Source organism: Corvus moneduloides, chromosome 2, assembly GCF_009650955.1.
Source record: "Corvus moneduloides isolate bCorMon1 chromosome 2, bCorMon1.pri, whole genome shotgun sequence".
NCBI lineage: Eukaryota > Metazoa > Chordata > Aves > Passeriformes > Corvidae > Corvus > Corvus moneduloides.
In genome coordinates, this window is record NC_045477.1 from 82,551,136 (window position 1) to 82,563,985 (window position 12,850).

The 12,850-nt window shown below is 36.2% G+C and overlaps 1 protein-coding gene across 1 annotated transcript in view; it reads left to right on the forward strand.

The window, feature by feature from the left end:
- The window catches only part of PCCA (propionyl-CoA carboxylase subunit alpha), a 273,796-nt gene that overhangs the window by 113,912 nt on the left and 147,034 nt on the right, over positions 1-12,850 (forward strand). The window contains exons 13-16 of the mRNA XM_032100130.1: positions 2,527-2,670; positions 4,376-4,450; positions 9,598-9,666; positions 10,473-10,548. Coding sequence (XP_031956021.1) covers positions 2,527-2,670; positions 4,376-4,450; positions 9,598-9,666; positions 10,473-10,548 — 364 coding nt within the window. The remainder of the gene's footprint in view (positions 1-2,526; positions 2,671-4,375; positions 4,451-9,597; positions 9,667-10,472; positions 10,549-12,850) is intronic.

Sequence of the window (12,850 nt, forward strand, 5' to 3'; positions counted from 1 at the left end):
CTTGACTTAGTCTCCATATACTGGCAAGTAAAGGCTGTTGAAAGAGAAGGGATATAGCATAAAATGAATAGAAGAAAATACAACAGGCAGGCAGAATAAAAATGACACCTGAAGTAGAAAGTGGAAAAGTAAGAGGGAAGTGGTTGAAGTCTAGCTTTTAAGAATGGTTTTATAATACAGATACAATTACCTTAGTCAATTAGCTGTTACAGTTGTTGTAGAGATTTCAAGGTGAAAGTTCTTTTCTACCCTATTTTGGTCATCTCATAGTCTTAATGAATATTAAAATGCATTTAAAATGTATTTGGTACCCCAAATCAATGCTATGATTGGAATTGTCTATGTTATGCCTAAATAGTAATAGTTGAAGCAGAGTCCTAAAATAAAGTAGAACAACTTCTACCCACCCCAAAAAAAACCCCTCAACATTTTTTCCTATACATATTTTCTGAATGCTGTTTTGTGTGGAGACACAAAGGGAGTATTTTGAAGAAACAGAAGAAAATATTGACCAAGTCAAAGATCTGTACTGAAGAATGGATTAAATAAATGTTTGTGAGTCGTAAGAACCAAACAACAAAAATATTTTTCTTTTCAGAGACATTCCATCTTATTTTGATCATCAACAATAAAACTGAAAACAACAATGAAGCTATTGAATCTGGAATGCCAATTGCTATCCAAGAAAAATGGCAGTATAACTAAATAATGCAAATGTCTTTGGAAAAATAAAAAGTATTTTAATTATCTGGAATGTTAAAATTCCAAGCATGTTCTCAGCTCAAAGGTAATCTTTTAAAACTTAAATTCCAAAGTAGGAAAATAAGTTCTGTTGTCCAAATATGAATGTGTGATAGGTAACTTTCTATTAAAACTTAGGGAGTTTTAATAGAAACTTCAAGTCTTAATAGAAATTGAATTACTTCAATTTAACACTGCAGGATAGACACTGAGATGTTTCATAGATTCTCAAAATACTGTTATTAAGCTTGACATGCTGGAGAGTATCGTGTGTTAGGTAGAATCAAGATTGAATCCCAAAGGTACATCCTTAAACTGTATAATCAGATTCCCATTTCAATGTCACTTTTGTCCTTCAAAGAATGGGTGCTTGTTTCAGTGATGATTTATCATTAAAATTATGTCAAAATGTCTTAAAATGTTGAAACTCTAAACAAACTCGCAGCACACACAGGGCTAATTATGGATGCCATCTGTTTATTTTTACAAAGCTTTTTTTTCTTAAAGACCAAAGCATCTACTTGTTCTGACAAGCCACAGTGTTGTTACAATGACTGAATGTTTTCCTTAATACTATATACTTGAAGGAAGAAAGTCAAGTGGTTTGGTCAGTGACCTTTTCCAGATTCAGAAAAGGTACATAGTATGGCATCTCACGATAAACAGTTGCAAAGTGCATTTTCTTGAGGTATTCTGGTCCTTGGAGCACAAACATTTTATAACAAAAATGGCAGTTCTGTCATAATTTCTATATGGAAGGTGGTATAGCTGTTTCTGTGTGAAGAACACGCTTTTAGCATGCCTACCTTTTACTTGATCGATGTGGTGGCAATCAGAGGAACCACCTTCAGTGCTTTTTACCATCCTATGACTAGTTAAGGCTTTTTAAAGTTCATCAGCATGCTTGTTTCTCTGCCCATTTGAAGGAAGAAGCGTGTGTGCACGTGCATGTGCGCGCCCATGTGTGCATGCTTGTACGCACATCCCGTGTGAGGGCGAGCGACGGCTATTCCCAGTGCAGCGGCTTCCAAAGCCGTTAGCGGCAATTTGCTGAGCGCGCAGAGCCGCTCTGCTGGTCCAGCCCAGCTATTGTGCACGCTAAGCACTAAACAGATAAGTCTGGAGGGGGGGAAAAATATTGAAGGATCCATCTGCTCATTTCTGCTACACTGCGCTGATGCAAGATTACGCTAATCTGGTTGCTTGTCAGGACAGGTTAGTGAAAGAAGGCGAATGGGTGAGATATAGGCTACGCCGGTTCTGTGGAAAATTGGTAGTGGCTCCTGTATGTGCCATGTTAAGTGTAGCAGAATGGATTGATTATTAGCTACTTTGAGATTTTCAGTTAAAATATACTTGTGGCTTTATTGGGAGTCTCTTCGAAACAAAATTGAATGGGAAAAGCTTCCAAACAAAGAAAAACTACCTCATTGTCACGAGATGCATTTGAATTTGTAAAATAAACAAAAAAACCCCCAACCAAATGAAAAACCCATACAAACCCTCAAATCCTCCCCGGTAACCTCTCTGGTTTTCTTTTTGTATGCTGCTTGTAGTTTTTGTAATCTGTGATTACTTTATTTTTTTCTGTTTTTCATGCAAAGACAGTGGTTGCTGGAGTTTAAGTAGAATTTTCTTGGGGAAAAAGACCAAAATAGAAACATATTCTTTCTCTGTTCTTTGGCTGGTCAAATTTCTTGTTTATCTGTGTTTGTTTACAGAGAGGTGCTTTTTTTTTTTGGTTGTTTTTTGTTACCTACTGACTGACAGTTCTTGACCTTGCAGGTTGAACATCCCGTCACAGAATGCATTACCGGCCTGGACTTAGTCCAAGAAATGATCCGTGTTGCTAAGGGTTACCCTCTCAGGCACAAACAGGCTGATATTCCCATCAACGGCTGGGCGGTTGAATGTCGAGTTTATGCTGAGGTAAATGAGTGGTAATGGGGAGGAGGGGGTAGGTGGTTGAATTGTGGCGTAATAATACCCAGGTGTGGATAGATGCCAAGGTGAAATCAAGGAGTATCATATGAAAGTCATGATTTAGAGCATGTAACATGAATGGTTAATGAGGTTTTGTAGAATTGTCGAGTTCTTATTTTTTAATTAAAAATATGATATGTATTTCAACACAGATTTTTCGTGAAAATTGAAATTAAAGATGGTAAAAGAAGGAAGTAAGCAGATATCATTAGAAATAACCCTACATGCTCCGTTCATATTTAATGATGCTGGAGTTATTTACCAGAGTTAACTACTCATTCCAGGTTCTGAAACACGTGTACTTAAGCTTGTTGACTTAAAAAGACAGTTGAAATTCATTGCCTTACAGAATTTTTGTTGTTTTATGAAAACTTTTGAAGAGGTTGTTGAAAAACCAAGTTACACACCTTCTGAAACGACAGTTTATAAGATAAACTTTCAAAGTACGTTCCAAAACAATAACTCTGTAATTATGGTATGAGTCTCTATCTCGCCTCAAAGAAGCTTACGAATATTTAAACCCCATTTTCAGGCACCTTTAGGATATTTTGAGGTAATGTCTTTTTGTTGTCACTTTTGATACCTGAAAATGAAGATTTAAGTAAAAAAAAAAAAAAAAAAATCATAGAGTCACAGAGTGGTTTGGGTTGGAGGGGACCTTAAAGATCATCTAATTCCAACTCCCCTGCCATGGGCAGGGACACCTTCTGCTAGTCCGGGTTGCTAAGAGCCCCATCCAGCTTGGTCTTGAACACTTTCAGGGATGGGGGCTGGAAAATAATGCCTATCTTCCTTCATTTAGTTTCGGGAACATTTTAGGTTACTCTGCTTTTCATAACTAATTTCAGCACCTTGGGACATTTTTCCCGTTGCTTAACTGTTGGGACTTTGTTACCTAGACCATCTTGTTTTATGTTGTATTTTTTTTTTTTTTTTCCCCTTCATGACATGCACATAACCTCCAAATTGCTCTACTGATGAGAAGTTGTACAGACTATTTTGATAAAGAATAAATATGTGCCCTGTGATTGGCATGGAAGCTATTCTGAGTTTTAGTAGGCTTTACCCTGGAGTAACTGGTACTTGGGCTTTTTTTTGTTTTGTTCAGCTTGAATCCCCTCCATTTATAAGTAATGAATCCAACTACTTTGCCATGAATTAGGTTATTCTGTAGGCTATATATTTGTTTTCCTATTAAGTTTATATTGGTGTTGTATCATGTACATTAATGTAGCAGGTTTCCAGTGGCATAAAGATCAGTTTGACTTCTAAAGATAATTGAATTTCTAACTGCCTTCTTTATCTCAGAAATTTTTTTCTTATACTATCTTTTCAAGCCTAGCCTTCTTAATACTTTCCCATCCTTCTTCCAAGTGTAGGTAATGAAAGTGTCATCTTTGTGTATTTTATTTTGGTGTATTGTAACTGGGTGCAGAATACTTCTTTTCTGCTTTTTTAAAAATATATTTCCATTTCTTTGTTTGGAGTTGCAGGGGCAGATGGATGAAGAAATGTTCTTCAACACAAGTAATTCTGAGGAAGAAAACAGAGTCATTCCAGTAGCAGTTTCTGTTAGACTTCAAGCTTTTAAACATTATCTGCTCCACATCTATAATAGCTTAATGCTTTCTCATGTTGAATTTTTTTCCAGGACCCCTACAAATCTTTTGGCCTGCCATCCATTGGTAAACTGTCTCAGTATCAGGAACCATTGCATGTGCCAAGTGTAAGTAACTGTTCTGGTTTTCATAGGTGTCGAGCGTCTCTTATAGACAGAGACTATAAATACTTAGCAGCTTTGTAAACCAAGCCTTTTCTCCAGCTTTTTGGCAGAGGGGGAACAGGACATGGCAGTACCAATTTGTGCAACCTGAAAAACTACTTAAAAGTGAACAGTTCCAAACTGGGTTAAAAATACTCAAATTGGGTATAACAGGAAACCAATACATGTTGAAATAGTTTGTTCTGTAACTTTCAGCTTAAGTTTTTCAAACACAGCTTTAGTAAATGTACTGTGGTCATTAGAAAGGACAGTGAACTGTTGAGTCAGCTCTTTAAGCATAGAGAACAGGGGACACTGGTGAGAAACTGCCAGTGCTTTTTGTTTAGCTTTGTAGACTTTAGAAAGGAGTTTCTTACAGGGGTCATTACGTATTTCAGAATACAGCCTACCTGTATAGAATAGGTGTTTAACCACCAGTGTTTTCTGCTATATGTGAAGAACAGACACTGCCTTTCTGTAAAATCAAGGTAATCTTAATTTAAAAGTGCACATATACATGAGTGACACTGTGTCAGTGGAATGATGAGACTGTACCATCTGTGAATACAATTATTCAGTCTGATTGCTTGCACGGAAAACACTGAGAGATTACAGGAGGAATCTTAAATGTGGAGTTGTTATTGGATATATGATTTATTTCGCTTTTTAAATTGTTTTTGCCCGTGTACTTTCCAAAGGGACCTGACCCTTTCTGGTCTTTAAGGCTTCATGCTGTGTTCAAAGCCTGAAAGCAGAAAAAAATTGTGAAGATCTAAAAGGCATTATGTGCTCTTAAAGAGGAGATGAGGGAAAAAGGTATCACTGTGGATGTATCTAAACTTCTTTTTAATGAAACAAAGAGTGTATTTAATAAGAATGTATAATGAATACTCCAGTGGTTGTTAGAAGTTTTCACCATGTTGTAATAGCTAACACGATGTCAAACATTTTGCCCTTGCAAGTTTTTGCAATTTGCAATTTTCCAAACGTGAGACCTGTTGAAAGTACAAGTGATAATGGACAAACTATACCCCCTACAGTCTTCGTCCCACCAAATCTTTCTTCAATTAATGCTGCAGCAGGAGTTTTATGTAATAACATTTGCGCTTGTGAGCCATCCATACAAAGAAAAAACAATTAAAATGCCTTAAATGTTCTGCTTACTGCTGTTATTTGCTTGTGTGAATGTTGCATGTCAGCTAAATGGACCACGGAATAGATAAAGTGATTGGGTGTAGGAGAGTGCACACTAAGCTTTGTCTATCATTATTGCTGGGAGCAATCAAATTGATGCCAGCAGGACAGTAGACGCGTTGACAGCTGTAATTATGTATCTCCATGGTGATCACTTTTGGCCTGTCATGGAGGCCCATGAGTCCCCTCCCTTGCAAGCATTTAATCAGATTGGGCTGTCACTTGTCAGGTAGACGGAGTGGGCTGGGAGTTGTGCTTAGGGGGAGAGGTGAATTGAAAATGAAGGGTGGGAGATGCCTGATTGCTTCACATGGTCCATCGTGGTACCAAAGAAAGAGATTTTAATTACACTGGAGGCTTCAGAGCAATGGTTTGTGGAGCTCATATGGAGTGTCTAGTCTTTCTCTTCCTGTTTGCTTCCACTGTCATATTAAAAAATAGAAAAACTATTTTTATGTAGACACTCATGATTTGGTGTCTTAATACATATTTCTGCTACCATGAAACTAATTTCTCTCCTGAGAATGACGTGCTGCTAAGAACAAAATTAATATGGCTAAAAAGGTACAGCATTACAGGCCCATTGTGCCGCGGTGTTTGTTTTCTGCATTTTAGGTTTTAGAATTGTCAACAATTTGGCTTGAGAAAAATTAGCAGAGACTTGTAGTGTGTCACAGCAAGTTCAGCTTACGTGTATTGCTGAATATATCTGCAATTCATTTCTTCTGTGTCTCAAGTTAGCTCTGATTGCCTACCATGCCTGTGTGTCAGCTGCTCATGCTGGTGGAACTGGTGAGCATGGCTGTGTGAGAGCTTTTGCTTAGCCTTAGGGAAGAATATGATGGCTATTTTTGTGTCATGTAGTTTGTAATTTCATCAGAACATGGTGCTCATAAGTACCAAATTTTTTTATCTTTGATAATGAAGCTTAGGACAGGTGACTACAAACCAACCCCTGTAGTATGATGGTGAGCTTTGATGTTTGGTGCTCCTACACATATTCTGCTATATCTGGAGAGCTCCAACATCGCTCTCTGTCAGTATGAGCAGCAGTCTGGTATTTGACTCTTATAATGACTCTTACCAGGAAAAGAAAATTCTTAGACTCAGATACAGCAAAGAATTGAGAAATATTAGAATCTGTTTGTGTTCCTAAGTGGAATTTGATTCATTAAGAGTTCATTGCAGGACTGAGACATAGATTGTGCTTCCCCCGCCTCCCTTAAGCATTTTTCTTTCATTTTGCTGTTGTCCTAATGTAATAATACATAAGGATAGTACAACAGTAATAAAGTGTTAGGGCTGTAATATGAATGAGCTGTAGGCTACAGCAGGATCTTTAACCCTGGCCTTTCCTAAATACCTTAAATACTGAGTAAAAGAAAGGAAATACATTACACAGAAGTAAGTGCTGGAGGTCTAATAAATATTGCTATTATTTATCAAGTTCAGCACATTATAGTGAGTATCTGTTGAATTAGGGTTTCTTTTTCATCCAATATTCATTAAGTTCTGTCACACCATATAGTTTATAAAATCACCTACTGTTACCAGGCTCTGAAAATGTAAGCACCACAGGGAGAATTGAAGATAGTATAAATGTATTTCTTTTCTGCTGTCACTTTTTCAGTCATCTTGAGTTTTTTTTATGAAAATTAAACTTCTCCAGAGGACTCCAGATTTTTTTTAAAGGAAGTTATGCAGTAGTTTAAGTAGTTTATACTCACTGTAGCCTCTTCAAGATATTGTAGTTAGGGAGAAGTGTGAATTTTGGAGCGGTCATGTACATGTGTTGTATATGAACAGAAACATAGAGCCAGGTGGAGCATATAGTTGGTAGCCTCAGAAGTCTTAGTTAACTTTAGGGTCTGACTAACCTGCTTATTGTGAGTCTGAATTATGCACCTTTCATATGTTTTTTCTTTGTCAAAAGATGACATACATGTGTCAATACTTACATGCATTCCTATGCACATATAAAGCACCCCTGAATGCTTGTGTGCAATCACTTTACAGGTGCTACTTTGGAGACAAAAGTCACAGTATAATTCAAGTATGTGTGGAGTACATATGTCATACCTTGTCTTATGTACGTATTGATTATTACAAAAAAATATCCTGGGCAAGGGATTTATCTGGAACTGAGTAGGTAAATTAATTCTTTCTGATTTAAATGTGAGAGCATGTGCATTGACTTTATATATAGGCAGTCATTCTGTGAGGGAGGATGGTTTAGCAGTTGGAAGAAAGGAAGCTGAGAAATACACTGCATGTTTTTTCTGTAATCATGGCCTGTCTGATCTACCTTCTCATCAGTAGCTAATGTTAAATGTACCTGATGTGAGTAGTGGGGAGTCCAGTTAAGCACAGATAAAGCACATTCAGATAAGATGTGATTAAAGTGGTACAGAAGCAATACTGCCTTAACATATGAATAAATATAGAAAACATAATACATAAACATATAAATATAAATATATGAATACAAACACATGAATAAGTGAATTTCTTCTTAAAATAAATATAATGTCCTAAAAACTCATCAGACAATGTTTCTTACTGAAGAAAGTGAATACACCTGCTAGGGTATCTTTTTATGTCATTTGGATAATAAAGTCATCATCATGCCCTCATGTGGATTCTCTAGACAAGAGGTTCTACATGTGGTCCCTTGATAATTGCCTAAATTAAAATATTAAAGGCCTAACAGCCGTTGCGTTGACCTTTTTCTGCCTTGCTGCAGACAGATGAGCTGCTGTTTATTACAAAGGTTCCTTCCCAGAGGTGAAGATTTAAGTGAGATTCCAGGACCCTCTTTCCCACCCCCTTTACAATGCAGTATATCGGAGCCCTGCAGTTTCAACAGCTTTGATTAGAGTCCTCCATCCTTATGATCCCCAGAAAGCATTTATCACTCGAGTTATTTTGATTAGTTTTAAAAAAATATTTCAGATTCCAGTGCTCAAAAGCAGCAATTTAATAAATATTTATTCCCCAGAAATTGCTCATTTGAAAAGTTTTATATGGCTAACCTCATTGTTACAGTGATGAAATCAAACTGAGAGATGAAAACAAGAATCAGCAATATACAAACTAACTTGTTGGCTGGTTAACAGCAATCAGCCTCTTCAAAAGAAATTTTTGAACTTGTGTTATTTTTTTCCATGAATATTGCAGAATCAGAGCTTTAATTGGGGCTGTGTCCTTACAAAGCAAAGCCATGGAAAAAGCTGTATAAACATTAAAGACTTGGGGGAACAGCAGCAACAGAGAAAAAAAAAATGTTTAACAGTTGAGAGGGTGAGACAGAGAAGGAAAGTGTTACAGACATGAAAACCATAGGCTCAGTATCCTATGGAGCTGATAAGCAGAGCTCCAAAGTTCCTGCTGAATCCTTCCTATTCCTGCTGAAGCCCTTGGAAGGGCTGTAGCAGAACATGAGGGATGTGATTACATATAGATGCAGAAAGGGTGTGATTATAAGGGTCATCCCTCATGCCAGGTGTCAGTCAGAAAAATAATTACAACTGTATTTTATTACAGGGATTAAATCAGAATTGAATGTGTTTAGAGTTGAAGTGATTGTGTAACACAGCTGAAATTCTTAGATCAAATTTAGTGTGTTTACTGTGCATTCTAGAGAACAAAAGAGATTTCTGACTATGAACTCAAGATTGCAGTCAAGTTTCTCATAAAGGAGAGAATAATTTGCAAGTGTTTTTCCCGGTGAAGAAAAAAGCTTCCCTTCCCTCCTCCCGGATTCTCTGAAAACAAATAATTATTCTAGTCTTTCCAGAGGGAAAAATGTATGTGATAAGCTTTGTGGGGGTTATGGTTTAAGGCTGATGGGTAGATTTGATCCTCGTGTTGAAATTCTTTTTCCACTAATATATAACTATTTTTACTTATTTTTGAAGGTACGTGTTGACAGTGGTATTCAACAAGGAAGTGATATTAGCATTTATTATGATCCTATGATCTCCAAAGTGAGTTGATTATTATTTCTCAATATTCTAAAGGTATGAAGTACTGATTTTATACATAGATCTTTTAAATGAGAGAGAGCATGTTAAAGGATTGGTAAATCAGTATTTTAAAGGTGCCAGGCATAACATGCCTCAAGGGAATAAAAAAGAAGTGAAGGAAGATGTACAGTAGTGGAAATCTAGGGTTACTTCTAAATAAAATTCTTTTTACCTTTTGACACTGTAATTATTTGTCTTGCCGTTTCTAATTATTAAGAAGATTCTGATTTAAACACTAGTCTTTATTGTCTGACTTAGATGCTGCCAATCTATCTTTTTAAACATAGTCTAGCCTGGATGAAGATGTCAATAATTCTGGCTTCCAAAAAAGAAGCATTGAAAGAAATGGTTGATATTGTCTCTTAGTATTAGTTTTTATTCATAAGGAATATATTGGTAAAATTAAAATATGACATGATAGAGTTCAGTTCTCAAAAATATTATATCTTATGAGTTTGTTGGGCATTAGGAATCTGGAGAGTCAGCTTGGATATTGAGCCTCTTGTCTGATTTTCTGAGGGCTTGCTTAGATGCTTTAAGTTTTATGAAGGAAAAGTGATTGGCCTTCTTTCATTGAATGGGTTAAAAGATTTTAGCTTTTTCTTGATGTTTCAGGGAGCCTCTATAGCACAGATACAGTAATGGCCAAGAAATGGTTTTATGACTGCAGAAGTTCTACAAGCCTATTTAATTTTTAAATGCTTTTCAAATTCTAGAGACAAACATCTAATTTCTAGGTAATGTAAATACATTTTTTTTTTCTTTAGCTGATTACCTATGGTTCTAATAGAGCTGAAGCCCTGAAAAGAATGGAAGAGGCTTTGGACAACTACGTAATTCGAGGTAACTAGAGAAATTTGGATTCCTAGTGTGATAGGCTGTCATCTATTTCAAGAAAACAGCTTGAAAATGTAGTAATTAGCAAATTGAGTAAAGTTCCCACTTTTTAAGTGCAAATTAAAACAGGAAAAGCTTGTGTTAATTAAGCTGAGAAGATACATCAACTCTAAAGAGACTTCTTTTCCCCTCCATTTTTTTCTCTTGAGTATTATGAGATAAATATTTAAATAACTTTCTTAAAACTCATAGTTCTCACTGAATGGTAGCATGTAATTGATTTATTATGTTGCAGAGGGGAAAAAAAGGCTTCTGTACTGTAGGAAATTTAAGGTAATTGCCATTTTATAGGAATTTAATACATTGATTGCAATTAAATATTATCACAATGCAGTATTTGATTTTGTGTATATATATATTTCTCTTATTTTCAAGATCATTGTTTAGATTTGGGCAAATACAGATGTGGGCTATTGATCAGTATGTGTTTTAGCTCTTGCCCTCTGATTGCATAGGAGATGCAGCCATTCTTCCAGGCTTTCTAAGCAGCAGGGGTGAAGCAGCCCTGACTACTTTCACTCTAAGTTTTGGTGAGGGCAGTCATGTTTTGTGTGGGAGAAATCTTTAGGTCTTCCTCTGTGTCTTGTAGAAAATAAGGACAACTCAGGGTAAAAGAGGTAAAAAATTTCTATTAAGTTTCTGTAAAACTTGGTTTGGCCTTAATGCTGTGCTGCTGAATGGTACAGATCCCATGTCAAACTCAAAAGATTTATCTGTCGAGGGGAAAATGAACATTCCTCTACCACAGTGTACCTAGGTAGATGGTAGGATTAGCCATTGTAAATGAACTGCTAACTCTAACATGAATTTATATTGGTGCAACTTGAGCCATTAGAATATTGCAGTACAATGTGCTGATGTAAACCCCTGCTGTATAACAGCTGAGTAAATTTATATGAGTGAGAAATTTATACTGCTGTAGTTAGATTGATGTGAGGTGGGATTTGTTAGTGTTGTTTTTAATGGAGACAGGCTCTGGATTCACACTCGTATTGATAGCAAGTGATGCTAAAAGTATTTTATTTCATGAGAATATTGCAAATGTGTGTGGAGCATTGTCTTTTATTATGTGCTATAACATGGGGTGGAAACTTACCAATTGTTTGTGCTTAGGTGTTTTACACAGATGTTTATGTACCTAACAACAGTTCCACAGATTATAAATACTTGTAAACTATATGAGACCTTACACCTGAAAAGTACTAATTTATATTCTTGAGGTTTCTACAGTCTTTTTATTAGTATGCATGTATCCATCATATCTGATGTCTCTGTAGTATTTGTCTGAGAAAGCTTTTAGTCTATTAAAAACATTTAAAGAGGTAATTAGTGAACTACAGGGGGAATTTTTTTTTAAAGTACTGCAAACCACAAAATTTAATGTCCTACAGGTTTCAAAAGTAGATTAATTTCAGAACACATTTTTAGTTGCAGTGGCCAGTGGTTTCCATTTGAAAACCACCGGGATTTTTGTGTCATTTTACACAGCTGGTAGTTTCTTCTCCGTGTTTATTTAAAATGGAACGTTTGTGGATATTAAAGTATCTCTTCTCTTGCCTAGTGTGAATGATTCTTGGTAGGGTAGTTAGTAGAAACTGTCCCATCTGTAATGTTCTAAACTGCATTGACATGTGCAGAACTCCTTCTTTTTTTTTTCCTAAAGCAATTGTGTGTATTTTTGCTTTACAATGTTGGGTTCCTATGTAACAAAATATTAAACTACCTTGATCTTTTGTAAAGTGCATCACATGAAGTCTTTTCCATACTTGAGTTTTTGTTAGTAGTAAAAGATACAGAATAATTTTTTTACCTAGTTTTGGAGTTACTTGGTTTTATGCTTGAATAGTGAGCTTGTACATAACTATTTAGAGATTACCAGTCTTCCTGAATAGTGTGCTCCAGATTCCTATTTCTCAACACAGCCCCCTTGTCCCTCTGATTTCCTGGGAAGCAGCATTTATGTTTGCATTGTGTTTTAGAGACACTGTGTTTTTCCCTGTAAGTAATGAAATAACTCTTCTGAGTTACAAAGCATTTTAGGTAAGCAATACCAGCTGAAGTAAGTGTCAGTTGTAGTGATTATATACACTGTGAGAATTTTAGATTTAAAATCCCAAGGATTGCAATTTCTGTAAACAAAGATGCTTGTTCACTCACATGGGATGGGAATGGGATATAGGGTGACTGGTTAACAGGTCAAGGACCATCTAATATGTAGCTGAGGGACTGCTAATGGAGGATGGATCTT